The following is an 18829-nucleotide window of genomic DNA, read 5'->3' as shown; positions in this document are numbered from 1 at the left end:
CTTCTAGAGTGAGAATCAACACTTATCATATGAGGACAAAACTGTCCTGCATTCAGCCCAGAGGGACCAGCAGAGAAGTTGATGAGTGTGTGGGCACCAGCGGCCCCAACTCTGAGGTATCAGCCTTGGGAGCCATCACCCTTCTTTCTACTTCTGGAAAAGACTTCCCCCACCCACCCACTCATGATGTTGGTCAGACTGTCTCTCAACCACAGATCCCTGAACACACTAGGATCTGGACCTTAGGGGTGCCTGCTGACTACCAGCTCCCCTCCCCCCCCCCCTGCACAAGAGGAAGCCAGAGCCATCCAGCAGAATGTATTCCCATGGCATCCAAAGAGTTCTTATATTGTCCTTGGCATCCAAAACTCAAACCTTTTCATGGAACACTCCAGACACATTTTTCTCAATTACAGGAAAACACAAGTGTTGCAAGGCTTAAGGGGTCCAACTGAGATTTTCCCATGGTCATAACATCTTGGTTTGCAGAGTTATAAGGTGGTAAGGATTAAAAAACAAAAAGCAATAAAATGTTCTGTTCTCAGGAATTTGATATTCTGCCATAAGGATATAAAATCACAGGGCTTCAATGTCACATGGGCTGGTGGCAGGTTCTTTGGAGAGCCAATATTTCAGGCCGAAAGCTGAGGCAATGAAGATGGGGACCATGGGAGCCTGAGGCGAGGAGATGAAGGTGAGCCGTCTCCAGCTGACGGTTCTAAGGATGGCACTCCTCATGCGCCTCGCTGGAACAGTATTCTCTCCTGTCACACAGGGCTCCTATGATGAGACTAGCAAAGCAAACATCATGTTTGTCACATGGCTGGACATCATGTGACTGGAGTTTGGCATCTACCTCTGGCAGTCCTCCAGCTGCCTGCTTCCTTCAATCTGCATACTGAGCCTTGGGTCTCTAGGCCACTGTACTCTACCTTGGTAGATGCTGCAGAAGCCAAAGTATTAGGTCTATGAGGTTTGTTTTCATGTGCCTATGCATGCATGCACACACATGCGCACACACACACACACCCTACCCTTCCATTGAGCCTGCAGCTAGGCATCTGTTCCAGTAACAAACACCTGTCAAGAGGAAACATTTGTTGTGGTTTACAGGTGTGTGGGTTTCAACCTATGGTCGGTTGATATCTTAGTTTTGACCAGTATCAGAAGTTCGTAGCACCCAAATCTACTTGCCTGATAGCCAAGAAGTCAAATAGGAGCTGGGGCTAGGAGCCCAGTACTCCCTTGCAAGGGCATGCCCCCAGGAACTGCAAGACCTCCCATTAGGCCTTATCTCTTAAAGGGGCTACCACCTCCCTAAAGTACTACCAGAGAGCAGCCTTTTGCACATGGACCTCTGGAGGACAGTTAAGATTCAATGCTCACCCTCCCGAAACGGCAACCACTCTGCTGCCTGGACTTGTCTACATGTATTCTGGGCTTCCCAGTAAAAATCTTCCTACCCTGTACATTGACTCAGAGAATGCCAAGGGGCTGACCGTGGGACCAGAGGCCGACTAGACTCGATAGCTCCGACTCCCAGGCTTCTCTCAGCAGTGTACGTCCTATGACCCTTCACTCCACCAGCTTCTTCAAATGGCCAGAGCCACCCCAATTCCCAGACACCGACTCTCGCAGCCCTGTCTCCTGGAAGGGCCAGAGTCTTCAGCCCATTTGGCATGGCCAGCACCTGCCTCACTTGGCCACACAGCACTAGGAAGCCTTTCTCTAGAAATGCTGGCCTCCAGCACAAGCCAGGGACTTGGGAAGAAGCCTTGATGATTTCTCTGTTGCCTGCTCCACTCTCCTCAGCCCCAGCCTGCACGCCCTCTGTGTCATCCCCCTATCCCCAGCATTCCTGAGGGCCCTGAGGGCAAGCCCCCCTGCAATGCCACTCCATATTTCCTGGCCTTTGGATAGCTCATATCCGTGCCCTTCTTTCTTGGGGTGAAGCTTCCATTCCTGCCCACAACCGGCTGTCTACTTTCTCCTCCCTTTATCAACAGCCCCTTGCTCTTCCTTTACAACCATCCTATGCCTCTCTTCTCACTAACAGCTGAAGTCCTTGAAAGACAGATCCCAGAATCACACCCCACGCCTCCATGGTGTGTCATCTACCTGGGCAGCACCTCTACTCAAAAGTCCACTGAGGACCATCATCAACTCCAGGGAACTTTCCCAGTTCCCCTCTTCCCTTCTGTCCACTTTATCCAACACTAACAGTGGGCTGTCTGCCAAACATCATCCCTTGACCCTCCAAGAGAAGGCTATTTCCTGTCCCATAACCACTGCCACTATTTCTGCCACTGTTCCCTCTTCCTGCCCTGTAACATCAGGGGCTCCATTCTTCCTCTGCTCTCTCCCTAGAAATTTTATCATTTCTGGGGCTCCTTCATGTGTGTCTTAGTTAGGGTTTCTATTGCTGCAGTGAAACACCACGACTAAAAAGCAAGTTGGGAAGGAAAGGGTTTGTTCATCTTACACTTCCACATTGCTGTTCTCCAGCAGGGCAGGAACCTGGAGGCAGGAGGCAGGAGGCAGGAGGCAGGAGGCAGGAGGCAGGAGCTGGTGCAGAGGCCATGGAGCGGGTGCTGTTTACTGGCTTGCTCACATGGCTTGCTCAGCCTGCTTTCTTATAGAAGCCAGGACCATCATCCCAGGGGTGGTACCACCCACCATGGGCTGGGCCCCTCCCCCATTGATCACTAATTGAGAAAATGCCTTACAGCTGCATCTCATGAAGGCGTTTCAACTGAGATTCCTTCCTCTCTCATGGTTCTAACTTGTGTAAAGTTGACATGAAACCAGCCAGTACAGGAGGTGGGGAGAGTGTTGCACAGGCACCCCTGTGAGTGTGCCTCTTGGCACACCTGTAGAGAAAGAGGTCTAAATCAGATGTCACTCTACACTTTATTCTCTGGAACAAGGGTTTCTCGCTGACCCTAGACCTCACCTAGACTAGCCAATAAACTCCTGAGATTCTCATGTCTACTTCCCCCAAGGGCTGGGTTACAGTTACTCACCGCCATACTCAGCATTTTATATGCCTGTTGGGGCCTGAATTCGCATCCTCATATCTTCGAGGCAAGCGCTTCCACCGCTCAGCCATCTCTCCAGCCTTTTGCTTTATTTTTTGAGACAGAGTCTCTCACTTAACCTGGAATTCACTGACTTAGGTAGAGTAGCTAGCTGATCAGCAAGCTCTATGGATCCACCTGTCTATCCTACCTGCTCCATCATTGGGGTTAAAAACACTCCTAGCTTGTCCATGGGTGCTGGGGATTTGAACTCAGGTCCTCATACTTTGCACAGCAAGTGCTTTACTGGCTCAGCCATCTCCCCGGCCCCATCAACTATCACCTTCTTAGGAATAATTCTGCTCTGTGTGCATGAAGGGACTCCTCTGGCTGCTTCAGGAAAACCTTCTCTTCTTGTCCTACCTGGACAATGTCAAGAGCCCCAGAACTGGCCTGCACCCACAGCCTCAGCAAGCCAATCTCTCTCACTTTAAATGTCTTTCCATTGTCTACCAAATGGGAGCAGATGCTCCGGCCTCAGACAAGGGCCCTCCACAGTCATCCTTTCCTGTCCATCCCTGTCCCCTACGTCCATGCCATCAGGTGTATACAGGCCCTGCATTCTCCTCAAACTCAGCTGAGCTCCTTTAGAACTCAGTGTTTATGCCGTTGACACGTTACTGTTCTTTATGTCGGGAATGCCATCCTCTCTTCTCTACTCCATTTTGTCCAACCGGTCAAGGCTCCCACTCATCCCAAGTGGCCAGATCGAATCCTTCTTTTTCTTAGTTTGTGTTAGAGAATTTCATGCATGCATGCATATAATGCATTTTGACCAAATCCATGTCCATTTTCTTCCCTCCAACAGCTCCCCTACTCCCCACCACTTTTCACTCCCAACCTAATGCACTCTTTATTATCATTATTAAACCCATTGAGTCCACTGAGTGCTGCCTATACGTTTATTGGTACGGGGCCACCCTATGAAGCATAGATACCTTCTCAGGAAGAAAATCCTTGAAGAACACTGCCTCTCCCCTCCCCTCAGCAGCTGTAATCACTACTAGCTCCTCACCTCTTTCGAGAGCTTTCAGGAGCACCTCCTCCAGCCATGCTGGGATTTTGTCAGGCTTGACCTTGTACGGGTCTTATACATGCAGTCCCAGCAGTTGCTAGTTCATGTGTGTAATGGTGCTGTCATGCCTAGCATTGCTGTTTCACCAAAGACGTCAACTAATACCTTTGGCTATTACAGTTGTTGCATCCCCCCTTTTCCTCAATGCTCCATGAACTTTGGGAGGAAGAGGCATGACACAGCTGTTGCAGTTAGGAGCTGAGCATGCCACAGTCTCTTATTCCCTGCAGGTTGACCAGTTGTATTAATTGCCAGCTACCTAAACAAAAAGGTTTCTCTGGGCTGAGAGATATACTAATCTACAGAGAGAAAAGCAAGAACTCAGGGAGCACTTTATAACTATGCCACTGGACCCTTTGAAAGAGACATTTACCTTCTTGTAACAGCAAGCCCATCCTGCATTTTCATACAGCTTAAGAATCTGCGAGTCTGTACATAGGCAGATGTCTTATCTCTGTTAGTAGGAGGGATGTCTACAGTCTATGGAGATCCTGTAAACAAACTTCCTTGCAAGGAGCAAAGGCCCTGTTTAACCCTCCGTTAATGACTAGCCATCCCATTCTTGCAGAGAATTGTTTAGGACTGTCTTCATGACAACTGGCCGGAGATGCCTCATTTTCAGAAACATTTCACAGGCAGTTTATCCTCAAATGGGTTTATCTCCTGCTCTTTCAGACAGCCGGGCATAGGTCAAAAACTTTGCCTTTTAAATATTTGAAAACCAGAAGTGTAAGATCCTGTCCGATGTAGACCAAACACGAGGTCTGAGTCATTGAAATCTACTTGGATCCCCAGGACATCTGCTAAAGCCAGACAGGAGAGCCAGGATATCAACCTGGAAATGGATGTGGGTGCTGGGCCCAGTGCCAGCACTAGACCCTCTGTGCACCTTCCGACCCAAAGGGAAGCAAATGTGTGCCTGGGTTCTAACCTACAGCACAGAACCACAGTAACAGCCACGAGTGGACACAACCAAACCCCCAACAGATGAGCAGGCAAACTGCACTGGGCTTATGAGAGAGTCTCCAGCAAAAAAGAAACTGGAGTCTGGCACATGCCACAGCATGGTTGAACCCTGAAGACACCGTGCTGGGCGAACAAGCCAGAAGTGACATGTAGTATCCAGAACAGGCAAACTCATGCAGAGAGAAAGTTGCTTCAATGTCATCAGAGACTGAGGAGAGGAGCAGGGGGACAGGGAGATGCTGTCTGAAGCCGCGGAGTTTTTAGGGGAAGTAATGACGACACTTGGAATAGCGAAGATTGCACAACACGGCGAAGAGAGGCAGCACTGCTGGGTTACAGGCTTGAAACAGCACACTTTACACGACAGATTCGGAAAGATCTTCATAATCTGTGCAGTCTCACAGACCTAGCGGGACTGACACACACACAAAGATATTTTAGCCCCACTTCACTCTCATGTCAATTTTTTATCCTTTAAACTTTTGTCATACAATATATCTCAATCATCTCCTTTCCCCATCCCTCCCTACTTCCTGCAGATCCTCTCCACCTCTCCACCTACCAAAAATAAAAACCAAAGATCAACAACATCCAAAAAACTAAAACAAAACAAAACAAAACAAAACAAAAACTAAGCCAAATCAAACCAAAAGCACACGTGCGCGCACACAAACACACACACACACACACACACACACACACACACACACACACACACACATCTGTTTTGCATTGGCCAACCACTCCTGGGCCTGAGGCCTTCTCTGGGGTGTGGTCCTTCAGTGGAGACACTCCATTGAAAGAAAATGGATTTCTCCTTTCCCAGCAGGTGTACATTGGAAGAGTTCCTTGGTTAGGGCTGGGAGTTTCTGTCCATTTTCCTTCTCCATGCTGGGATGTTTGTCTTTTAATCCCACTCTAAAATGACCTAGGTCTCTACCTAATTTCATGTTTCCTTTTGACTCTATTGTTTAACATGGGTTATCCCAAACATTGCAATATTTATATGTAGTCCCATGGATAACTCTGCTTGTAGAATTATTCGCTGCTGTTGATCGAGCATAAAAAAAAAAAAACCCAACTGAAACAAAAGTAAACCCTTGGGTGCCAAGGGCTGGAGCAGGAATAAAATATGTCCACCAGGAAGTGCAGGGCTTCCTTTTGAGATCAGTGAGGCTGTTTGAGAACTCGATAGTGGAGACGATTTCAAAACTCTGAATATCCTAAAAGCCATGGTAGGTTAATATATGATGCACCATGTGACCTGTATCTCAACAAAGTTGCTATTTAAAAATAAATAGCCAGGTATAGTGCCACATGCCTGTAATCCTAGCACTTGGGAGATACAGACAGAAGACTGGGAGTTTAAGGCTAGCCTCAGCTACATTGGGAGATACAGGCAGAAGACTCGGAGTTTAAGGCTAGCCTGAGCTACATAGCAAATCTATGCAAGCCTGTCTCAAGTAAACAAGCAAGATTAAGTAAGTAAATACATATAATGCATGATGTTGGCGAGCTCGTAGCAAGACAAGTGAATGTACTAGAAGCCTGCTAGAGGGTAGAGGCCGCCTATCTCCCCAGAGGATCACCAAGAACCTTCCAAGAGCAGGCTAGAACAAGGCCACACTTCCCCGGGGGCTTAGAATTAACCCTAACTGAACTGAAGGACTCAAAAGGGCTCAACAGAAACTGGACTAAGTCATTCTCCAGAACATAGGCTGAAGAGGAGCCAGAAAAAAGTCCCACATCCCCTCTTAGAGAAGACTCGGCTTTCAGTTCTACATCCACAACACTGTCACAAGAAGAAACAAACGCAAAGCTGAGGACAGCTCCAAGAGGCTGCAGATGTTTTCCCAGAGTGGGGAGCAGACTTCTCTTTCAATTCTTCCCCCACATTAAGTGCTACTGTTTTGTTCTGAAATGTCCCCAAAGGCCTTGGTGATGACGGCTCGCTTACCAGCCTTCAGCCATACATAACAGTACGGACCCTGTAAGAGGTGTGGCCTGGTGGGAGGGTGAGAGGTCATTGGAAGTGTACTCTTGAAGGTGATGTTGGGACTCTAGCTCCTTCTTTTCTCTTTGCCATGAGATAAGCATCTTTGCTCCTACACATCCTCCCCACCACAGTGTCCTGCTTCACCACAGGCCCCAAGGCCAACAGACCACACAGATAACAGATCTCTTTATAAATCGATTATTGCAGATGTTTTGTAACTGAGAGATGACCGACAATGAAGAAGTAATTTTTTTGTTGTTGTTCTATAGGGAGAATTTTGTAAGTCTGGTTTCTTTAAATAAAAACACAGAAATGTTATGGGAATATGTTTTCATTTTAATCCCAGGTGAGGGGATGTGAGGCTGCTCACAGCAGGTGACTATGATTTGCCTCGTGCTCTAGCTGGGGTGTGGCCATGCCGTTTCTGCGATTGTGTGACGTTTCAAATTGTGGGGACTTTTCAAAGACTATATAAATGCTAGAGCACCAATAGGGGGATTGTTGTGGGGGCTGCTGGCTGGTTGTTGGATGCCGTTGGCTGCAGTTTGTCAAGTAGCTGTGTGCAAAGAAATGAGAAGAAGAAATTAAATATCCTGACTGTGAAGACCAAACCTGCCCCAAGGAACTCAGTGCCCCTAATCAGCAGGAAGCTGTCTAATGGTAATGTCAACTCTGTTCCCTCTGTCCTTTTTTCTCTCCTATCTAGCATTAGGGGGTTGAAAGGGTGGAAGAAAGAAGGACCCACAAAGTAGCAAATGACTGATTCCAAGCACAAGCATGTGACACACCAAGAATTGTACCTGTGACATGCTAAGTGTTCAGTAACTATTAGGTAATACTCCTGACCTGTTTAAAATATTAAAAGGTTGATTGCTTCAATACAAGGATTCCCCACCCTTACATAAAAATTAAATCTTAGATGGATGTACAGATCCTGGAACCAGAGGCTAGCCGTGCAAGGTGCAAAAGTTCTTCAGAATACTCTTTGATGATTAGATAGGGAAATTAAAAGGTGAAGCCTGCAACTTAAAATGAGACACTTAAGCCCTTCCCTGTTTGATGAGTGCCTCAAAACACCACGTGAGGCTATCACCTTCACCTTATCTACAAACACCCAGAACTTTTGCCATAGAAGAAGAAGACAATGACGACCTTGGTCCATTTTCTAAAAGCAAAGTGTAGTTTTTGAAGCAAAGTTTTCCTTTCGGGGCTGTCTGTCCTCCCACACAAGACAGTAGTGAAGAGGTCTGGTGGATTCAACACTGGGGAGGAAAGCAGAGCATCAGGTAGGGTCTGTCCTGCCTTTATCTATGAGTAGCCTGTGCATCACAAGACTGGCCCCGTTAGCTTTGGACTTAAAACTGAAGGCGGGGAAGCAGGCACAGTGTCTGTGGGCAGGTGACATGGCAGCTGGCCCATTAAGGTAACCCTACCCCACCCCAGCACACCCCAGGTCCTGCCCCTGAAGTTGAAATAGCAGGTACAGATGGAGCCCCGGCATCTTACCAATAAGTCACCTATAGTGACTGTTGTCAAGAAGAGCTCTCAGTGTCAAAAGACCAGACCTATCTTCACTGCTGGGGTTTTTTTTTTTTAAACATCTTCCTTGATAATTCAGGTATAAGCCAGTCCAACTCAGTCTCTTGTTTGTTCTTATGTTATGATCTTTAAAATTCTGAAGTCTCTCAGTCCTGCAGGAACATGTGTGAAACGCTGTCAACATTGTTTCAATATGTTGCTCTCTCAAACTCTTACACTCTGTATCTCTCTAATCCAAGTGATCTTGGCGCAGAAGGGAAGTCCCCAAATGAAAAGAGCTTGAAGACACATCGTCTAGAAGGGGGTGCAAAAATCATGCATTCTGTGTTTCTGTGGACACATAGGGACTTTCACTCTGCAGTTTAAGGAACTATTTTTAAACCTTTCCAATGATAGATACCTCCCACCCCCTCTCAACTCTGTTCCTAAAATCTAATGCCTCAGACATTAGATATAATTAATTTAAGTCAGTACCTAAGTGGAGGCAGGAGATCCAAGAAGAGGGAGAGGAGGAGAAGTTCACCATACAAAGCCCAACCAGAAACCCTACCCAGCAGGCTCCGATGCTAACCCTGCCCTCAGAGTGCTCAGGAAAGGCATGAACTAGAGCCTCGTGACAGGCTTCTAGTCACATCCAGCCCAAATGACCCTTTTGGATCCTCTATTTTCTCAAATGAAAATGGGAATTTTCCCTGAGGTTCCTTTACTTCTCAAATACTCTGAGCCTAGAAAGCCAACTTTGAAGAGACCTTGTGTTCACTCCATGTTTGACAGGTCCTTCTAAGAACATGAAGACAAAAATTCTACCTCCTGCCCCTGTGTGTGTCATACACAGACACACACACACATGCACACACACACACACACACAGGTACATGCTATAAGGCCAACAAGACATTAGTGAATCACATAGATTTTGTGGGGGTTAGAAGGGTAGAGACAAAGGGCCCAAAGCCAACCTAACTATTCCTTCCATTCCCGAGAGAGGAAAGGGTCTGTCTCCAACCTTCATTTGACTTTCAGACGCCAAGGTCCAAACTTCCCTTCTTATAGAAGAACCTTAACTCCTTTCTTAAATTGAGACCAAAGACACAAGTAGTAACTGAATTCCCTGTGCCCTTCCCCAGCATCCCTGCAGACAGCATGGTCGGCAGGGCCTCTTGTTACTTCCTGTCATATTTTGGGACCTTGACTTTCTAAAGTACCAGTCTTTTCACAACTACACACTCCATGAAGTGACCCTGGGCACCCCCCCACACACACACCAAGTCACCCCACTGAGATCCCTCTCCCACATAACACACATCAGGAACTCAAGCAAAGCCCTGGAATGTCCCTCAGAGCCCCATATTCATCAGGAAAAGAGGACAACCTAGGGTCAGGCCCACTTCACTGTTGCCATGACAAGTGACTATCTCCATGAGTTTCCAAACTGTGGAAGCAGCTCTGGTCGGCTGAGGCCTCCTAGCCTGCATCTACATGGGATCAGCAAAGCCTCGGCACTAGCAAACTGCAGCCAGGTAGGGATCAAACACCCAGGTTTCAGTCCCACAGATCACGGTGTCTACCCCCCCGCTTTGCTCCATCAGCAAGAGGCCCAGCTGAAGCCTCGGCACTGGGCTTTGAAATGGCACTGACGGCATCTCATTTTCCCTGAGGGATTCCGTCACTGTCCTGTCACTACTAGTTATTTTATTCAGTACCTAGCCTTGAGGAACAGTAAACAAGTGTTTACCAAATCATTTTAATTTTGACAGCCATGACTCCAAATGTCATTTCATTAGCAGAATGTTTAGCATGTTGCTAAGTATTTGGCACCTGATATTTTGCTTTCTCCTTTTTAATCTAGCTAAGCTAGTCTCTCCAGTACCCAACATTAACTTAAGCAAGAGAGAAGACAGAGTCCGGAAAGCAGACCAAGCTGTGAATAGTTTGCTAATTAGTGTCAGTGTTAATGGCTTCAACCATGCTTCCCCAAAGGCCACGGGCTTTCCTCAGTGGGTACCCACTCATCTTCTCCCCTCTTGGGGGACAGAAAGAAAGAGCTGGTGTGGCTGGCTGGCTGCTGATCAGTAATTCCTGCACTCTCCCAGAGCTGTACCACCAGGCAGGCAGAATTACTGTAAAAGGAAAAAAGCATTCCCTCAGGCTTGCTTAGACAGGTTCCTCGGGCCTCATAACTTGACATAACAACTCAAAGACTGGGGGCAACAGAAATATAAAAAAATAAAAGCATCAGGTGTTGGCAAGTAGGACTTAGTGTCAGGATGAACTTCCTAGCTAGGTCTCCAGAACCTTTCTGCCACCGCCTAGCAGGAGATGGCTGAGGCAGAAACCAACAGTGAGATGTGCCCATGGCTTAGTTCTCCCTCCCCCCCACCCCGCCACTCCCCAGGATAGTTAAGAAATGCCTTCTTTCTATGCAGCCGCTGATGAACTCTGTAACCCCACACGTTAGCATCCTCCGGTCGCCTCAAGCTTGTTTAGCTTGAGGACATTGGGCCCACTAGTTTCAGACTACCTCTTTCATATCTTGAAGGAAATCAGCATGCGGTCACAACGCTGCCCATCCAAAGGCTCCCTCCCTTTAGCCTCTGTGAGATGCTATCTGCATCCCAGGCAGACAGAAGTCTGAGGTAAGAAAGTAAAGTGTAACCAAGCGGTCCAAGGGGGGAAGAGCCACGGAGGGACTCAGGCATCCTTCATTCTGCAAGGCCTCTCGGGAACATTGCCATGGAGACACATGCTGCTCTTTAAGGTCCTGTGCACCAAAGCATGAGGGAACAGGTTCTCCATCTTCCCAGTGTCTTGCCTCATCTCAGTGGCCCTGGAGACCATGGCTCTTAAGCCCTGTAGTGCCACCTACTGGGGGAGGCAGAAGTCAGTTCTACTGCTGGTCCTGAAGAGCCTGTTCCTGCAAGATAATACTCAATAATGCATCCAAGGCCCTGCAATGAGCTCCTACTTGTACTAGGAAGTGGAATCCAAAGACCAGCAAGGCCTCCAAAGCCTCCGTTTGGTAACCCTTGAACTCCTTTAGTATATCCTATTTACAGAAGAACCCACCCAGAGCCATTCTGTGTAGGAGGAGTGGTTTTTAAAAATCCTAAACCATTTCCAAGACTCTTAAGAGACAGTTGTGGGAGGCAGCGGGGGTAGTGTCCTACCACTGTGTTGATAAAGCACTGTTATCTTGTAGCATCTTCTCTCCCAGAATGGATTTCTACTTAATAGGAGAATAAACACACACGCAATTTTGGGAGACTGTAGTCAACATTCCTTTGCAAACCACCCAGGGTGAGGCGCATTAAGTTCTGTGTAACCTGTTTCCAGAGGCTTCCTAATTCCCTGTGTGCACACACATGTTTAACCATCTTTACATGGATTCTATGGAGATAAATAATCACTGATTGTCTTATGCTGTGTTGGTATGTTGAAAAGCACTCAGCCATTCCTAGGAACAGCATTTGGAACCCGGGGGGGGGGGGGTGGGAGGAGCCCCCTTTCTCCAGCTTCCTCTGTGCAACTTGCAGAGAAGGAGAAACTAATGCCAAGCCGTCTTCTAAGCTTCACCAGCTGAGGGGCAAGCCGCACAGTTCTCAGTATGAAAAGAGTTAACTATGAGCATTGTACTATTACTTTATTTCAAATAATTACTAGTCTCTCCCATGGCTAAGTAGTTTAAAGAAAAGCACACTGTGTTGTCCCCTCCCCTCTGCCTTGTCTCCAGCAGATAGGGGACATTCTGACGTTTTTGTGTTAAATGGTTGACAATTAAGAAATTCAGTTGCTAGCTGGAGCCTACACTGGATAATCAGCCCAGAGAGATGGAAGGCTGGAATGGGACCAGAGCCGACTGGGCACCAGAAGTGAGGCACAGCTTGGGGATGTAACGTCCAGCCGGAAGCCTGAGGACAGAACCCTTCCTTCCCTCAACTTCCAGGTTGTTTCAAGGTGCTGGCCTCTGACCTCCCCAGTCTGCCCCTCAGCTCACAGGTGCACACACGCCAGGGGAAAGCTGTGGGAAGGAGGTGCAGTCAATCTTTACAAGCCAGTCAGGAGAGAAGAAACCAGCCACCTGGCAACTTATTGGGTTCTCTGCTCTGATTGGTCAGCACTGCTGCTGTGAGGTCATCATCTGGCTCCTCTTCTCTCTGCCTTCTGAAACTCTAGCCCCCAACTATGTCTCACCACCCAGGAGTTACTAAGCCAGCCACTTCTGTCTTGTAAATATTCACACTCCTCCGGGTCTGTCCTTCCCACCTCTGCTACCTTCCCCAACCCTCCTCAAAAGCAGCACAGCCAATGAAGGAGAAGGAGGTGGGAGGGGGGGGGCGGGGAGGGGGGGACAAGGACCCTGGTGCTCTTTTACCTAAGGACCGCATCTAGGGATGGAGGCGAGAGTGCTCCTGTGAATTATATAACCACTGCAGCTCCGAGGGAGAGTACCATCCAGGTTGCTATAGTGTTTGCTGGCTTCCCCTTCCCGCTGGAAAGGTAGAGTTCCTGGCCACTGCTCCCTCCTCTTCCCCTAATCCCTCTCCAGAACCTGGAAGGTGGTGGCTCCTGCATTTAATGCCTGCACCCTGCAAAGGGCTTGGGGATGACGTTGATGAGGAGCAAAGCGGCAAAAGAAGAGAAGCAGAGTTAGGAAGTAAGCTTAAGAAGGGCTTTCTCCTACACAAGTAGGACCTTGCAAAGTATGGGCATATACCTGTTTTACCAACATGCCTTGTCCACAGCAGTAAGAGCGGGGACAACACTGCTGACTTCTCTGCCGAGTTGCTTAGACCGAGGATACGGACAGAACCTGGGGGAACTAGCCCACCCCCCAACTCTTCAAAAATACCACCCTTTCTTTTGTGCCTCATTCTCTTCTCTTCCTAATCCATCCGTAACTCCATCAGCTAGGAAATGGATTCCAGGGCGGATGAAGGGTAAGGGTAGGTAAATCGGGAGACAGAGGTGGCCCTTAATGACATAGAAGACCTAGCACCCATGACCCTGGACAAGTCTCTCTTCTTAAGGAGGCCAAAATCCCAATGCTGCCAGCCAAGATAGGAGCCAGAAAGACAGCCGGCCCCAAATCAGCTTCCGAATGGAGGAAGACCAGGCTTACTGTGCAAAGGCAATGGCCCTGTCCCCAAATGGAGACGCTAGGGCAGGGGGAGGAAGGGGCTGGATACCAATAGTGGGCCTGGAGTCTACTTCTACAGAGGAGTCGCTAGGAAGTACCCTGGCAAGGCAAGGGAAGGTACAATGTGGAAGAGCAATGGTCGCCGCTGAGGGTGAAAGAGAAAGCGAACAGTCAAAGGGGCAGAGAGCCCTGTAGAAAGGGCATCTTGAGACTGCACGACACTTCAGCTTGATCACCTTAAGCTTGATCACCTTAATCGCCTCAAGAAGCAATGTCAAAAATAATACTTGTCGATGGGGACTGAGGAGGAAAGACAGAAAGTTTCCAAGAAGTGGGGAGTTACCTGAAAACCTTTTGCCATCAGAGAGGAGCTGGTGACACTTGATGCCTAGGATGGAGATGCTTAGAGAACACTAAGTATGGAGCCTCTGAGCTAGTCACACCCTTTCATGATTCCCTGAAAACATGAAAAAGCAAAGCCCACACATCACCGGGCTTCTAAGCACTTCCATCCTCAGGTGCGAGTCCACACAAGAGTGCGAACAGTAACACACCCGGCGTGGGCTCGCTCAGGGTCAATGGCAGTAGAGAGGTGGGCGGTGTTGAGGAGCCCAGGAGCCAAGAGATGGAGAGCGGAGGCGCGCTGAGACGCACAGCTGCAGCCCCCGCCCCCGCCCCCACCCGCGACCTGGAGCGCACTGCCCGAGGAAGTGGCGCCAGGAAGAGTGGACTCGGGGCAACCTAGGTAGGGGCCACCCGCGCGCGGGGCTGGTCTCCGTGGGGTGCGCGCGCGCGTTCCCTGCCGCGCCCCAGCAGAGCGAGGGACCCCGAAGCAGCCGCTCCCCAGCTCTCCGCGGCCCGACCTGGCCCGCCGGCTTTCGAGGCAAAGGCAAGACACTTGGGGAACTTTCCCCCCTCGCCCGGGATTTCATGGGAACCACATGCTCCGAAGAAGCCCGGCCGCGGAGGGGGAGGGGCGGGAATTTTCCGCTCCGGCTCGCACAGCGGCTTGGCCGCCTCCCGCGGGCTCCCGCGCGCGGCGTTGGCGCCCCTCGCGCACGCGGCGCGGGCCGCTCCACAGGGACCCGCCGTGGGCAGCGCGGGCGAGCCGGGCGCGGCGGTGGGGTCCCGCTTACCTTGATGGTTTTCCTCTGGAACGTACATCCTCGTGTTTTCATTGACCATTGGCCAAAAACTGCTTGGAAAGGAGAAGCCACAAAGAGGAAGAAATGCAGCAACAGCCGCGAGCGGGTCTGGATGAATCCCTCCTCCGAGGCCGGCGGCTTTCGCGCAAATCCAGGAAGCCGTGGATCCGCAGTGTTTCTTGCTCCCTTCGGCTGATTACCTGATCCCCATTATTGCACCAAACACCAAAAACTGCTGCTTTCCACTACCGCCTCCTTTCGTGAGATTGTAATGCATCCTCAGTACATCCGGGCCCCTTCCAAGAATTTAGCACCGCACCTCTGGCGGCTACACCATTTGAAAAAAATAATAATAATAAATGGAGAGGCAGAGCGAGAAGAGGCGCAAAGGCGAGGCGAGGGAGAGCGGCGGGCCCGTGGCGTGGGGTGGACCCCGAGCCGCCAGGGGGCCGAGGCGTCTCCGGCCCGCCCAGGGCGATCGCCGCGAGGCCCCGACCTGCGTTCTTCGGCGACGGCAGCCGCGAACACCTGAGGGCGAGCCCGCGAGAAGCGCCGCCGCCGCCGCTCCGGGCCGCGCCGCGCCGAGCGCCGTTCTGGCAAGGAGCTGTTTCTGCAGAGGCAGCGAGAGGGAGACACCGGGCGCGAGAGCGCGGCGCGGCCTCCCTCCTCCCTCCAGCCCCGCCGCGCCCGCGCCCGCCCCTGCCCGCGCCCGCCCGCCCGCCCGCCCGGCGCGCCGGAGCAGACGCGCTGAACGCTTCCAGATGTGGCGGCGGCGCGCGGCGGGGACCGGAGCCCGAGTGGAGCGGCGGCGCCACGCGAGAACCGCTGGCTGTGAGGCGGTCGGGGAGCGAGCCTGGGCGCGGACACACCTCCAGGCTACCGGCCTTGGCCTGCAGACCCCCCACCCACCCTCCCGAGGCCCCGCGTCTGCCCCGCGTCCCTTGAGGGGCCCGCCACGCCAGCAAGGCCTGGGAGGGGAATCCCGGGATCACGGAATACAGTGTGTCCAACTCCCAGCCTCTTTCACATCGACCGAACGAAACAGCAAAATGAGCCGTGATTCTGTTGATCAATTACAATCAGAGCGGTTGTAGAAGTGACACATACAGGCAAGGATGGGCAGATGGGCGGGGAGAGAGAAAGAGCCCAAGAGGCGGAGCCTCGTGGGCAAGGCAGCGGTGGTGCCCAGATGTCTGAACAGATTAATACAGCCAGGTTTGCTCCTTCCTTGGGGCCAGGCAAGCACGTGTTCTGTCACTGTATCTTTACCTACTTCTCTTAATTATTTCTGCCACCCTGGTGGGGAGCTGTGAAGCACTTCTCTCGCCTTCACAGTAATCTGCATGGCACCTCCTGCAGGCACGACCATCTAGATGGTGCTGGTGAGCCCATTCTGGAAGGGCCTACCTCTGGGAAACCCTTAGACCTCCTCATTCCCAGTCTCCAGGTTCCCTAAGTGACCCTACCATCCACATGACTTTAAGTAGGGTAAAGCTCTGTCAGCTGTAAATCTCTGTTCTAGCCCTTTCTTCTGACCCAGATGCCAGCCAACTTGCCTTCTCCTCTTGAGTATCGACCCTCATCTATCTAGACCTGCTCCTCACACAGCCTTCCCCCAACTCAGCTGATTCCTCTAGCTGCTCATGAAAGAACCCTGGAGTCGGCTTGACTTGGTTTCTCTCCCACTGCCCACATCAGTGTCAGAATGCAGTGAAACATCCCTTTCACTTTTTCATGGCCACCAGCCATGGGTGAGCCACCGTTCTTCTCCAGGAGCTCTGCAGTAGCCAGACCCTCCTGTCCTCTGGTACACTCCCCTCACAGCAGCTGTAACAACGCACTTAAAATAGCGCTGTTCTAATCCAGACCCTCCAGGGGCCTTTTTGTCACACCCTTTCCTACCTCTTCCCCCTTGCTGTTCCTCCAAGCTCGCCAGAGGTGATGATCCCTCACCATGCACACACAAACCTCGTCCTCTGCTCTCGTTGTCCCTACTCCCCGCAGTGCCCTTTCCCTGGGCATCATCTTCACAAAGGGCTCTCACCTCCTTGGAGACTTTGCTCCCATCTTGATCTTACCCTGAGTAAACACTGCAGCCTTCCCACCAGGAAGTCTCATCTTGTACTCTACTTTTTACATTGTATTTCTTCCTGGCTGGCATAGAGTATAGTTTGTTACATTGTTCTCTCTGTCTCTGTCTCTGTCTCTGTCTCTGTCTCTGTCTCTCTCTCTGTCTCTCTCTCTCTCTCTCTCTCTCTCTCTCTCTCTCTCTCTCTCTCTCTCTCTCTTCTCTCTCTCCCCCTCTCTCCTCGTTGTTCAAAGGCATCATGTAGATGTATTCTCCATTTTCCTCATCAGTATATAGAGCAGTAGCTGGTAGGTAGCAGGTCTCTAGCACATTCATAATGAATGAATGAATGAATGAATGAATGAATACCCCCTAGAAGTTTCAGCAATACCCCTTGCTACATCATCTCAAAATGCCTCCCTGGCCACTGCTTGAGACCTAAAACATTGTCACTTCTCATTTTTCTTTGTGCAGTGGTTTGGGCACAAGATTAAAGTGCAAGCCTTCCCCCAACCCCCACCCCCACCCCCAGGTGCTAACCTCTATTATCTTTGATTCCATGTCACTGGTGATCTAATTGTTTGTTGTCGCAGTTATTGTTACAAGGGGTGTGTCTTTGCCATCCTGGTATGGGATTACTCAACTTTCAACCTCCAGCCTGAGAAAGAAAATTAGAAATTACACAGTCCCATTCGGAGGGCTTATGGGACTGCATTTCAAGGGCGAGTGTAGCCGATTGTATGAGCCAGTAATACAATCGGTTTGTGTTCTTATTGCGCCCTGTGGCACAAGAAGATGGCTAATATGCTCCGCGCCAGCCATGAAGCAATACTCTAAAGGCGTTGCCTCACTGGCTCCATGCTGCTACATCCTAATGTAGGAGTTATTGTCTCTATTTTACAGATGGGGGAAACGAAAACTCATGGTCCATGGCCAGGGGCACCCAACCGGGACTTAGTCCAGGAGAATCTGACACCAAATTCATGTTTCTTGTGTATTGTCTTGCTCTCTGCTGAGAGGATGGCCAAGGGTGATGGGGGCAGCGGGCGCGGGGTTGAGTTGCAAGAGCTGAATGCAAAATACACTTCACAAATGCTGTGGAATTGAGAAGCAGATGCTTGTGTGTTGGGGTCACAGGTTTGACTGGCAACCTAAGTTTTCTGTAAGTGTGCAGATAGTACCCCCGTGCTGCTTCGGCTTCATTTTCCACTTCTCTTTTTTTTTTTTTTTTTTTTTTTTAGCTGTTAACGTTTTCTTTCTTTTCCAAAAACCAAACCAAACCAAACAAACAAACAAAACAGGTATTTCCTATGTATTTGGTCTTCAAAGCATGCCCATACCCCACTTGCTGACGCTGGAACCCAGCCCTGGGTGTTCTTTTGCAAGGTAACAAACTCTCCACCCACCAGAAACCATTTAGCATCCTGATGTGGGGATGTGGGAGGCGGCATGAGGGCAGGTAGGAGCCTGCCTCTCTTTCCCTGAGAGCTTTGACCCTTGCTACACGGTCTCTCTTCTCCTCCTGCTCCCTAAGTCCCTGACAGCACCCCCATCCCCGAGACAGACAAACACACACACACACACACACACACACACACACACACACACACACACCTCCCATGTCTTAAGAAAGTGAACTGTGCTCCCTCCTCTACACAGAGCTGTGTCCATATGAACACTTAGTGTCTATTTATGTGTGACTTACTCAGGGTATGGTTCAGATTCTATCCCATGACCACAAATGGCTCTTTTGGAAGCAATCAAGGGTGGGTGCAGTGAATAAGTTAATTGCAGTGTATTTATGTGAGTGGGAAAACCTGAAAATA

At 50.0% G+C, this 18829-nt stretch overlaps 1 protein-coding gene across 31 annotated transcripts in view; it reads right to left on the bottom strand.

The window, feature by feature from the left end:
• The window catches only part of CACNA1C (calcium voltage-gated channel subunit alpha1 C), a 557751-nt gene extending 542084 nt beyond the window's left edge, over nucleotides 1-15667 (bottom strand). For all 31 annotated transcript variants that reach the window (XM_084766402.1, XM_084766399.1, XM_084766397.1 and 28 more), the window contains exon 1: nucleotides 14927-15667. In XM_084766402.1, the coding sequence (XP_084622528.1) occupies nucleotides 14927-14975 (49 nt within the window). In that variant the 5' untranslated portion in view covers nucleotides 14976-15667. The remainder of the gene's footprint in view (nucleotides 1-14926) is intronic.
• Between the last annotated feature and the right edge of the window lie 3162 nt (nucleotides 15668-18829).

The sequence above is a fragment of the Acomys minous genome, assembly GCF_964271855.1.
Source record: "Acomys minous genome assembly, chromosome: 17".
NCBI classification, from domain to species: Eukaryota; Metazoa; Chordata; class Mammalia; order Rodentia; family Muridae; genus Acomys; species Acomys minous.
This window is presented reverse-complemented; position numbering and strand designations above follow the sequence as displayed.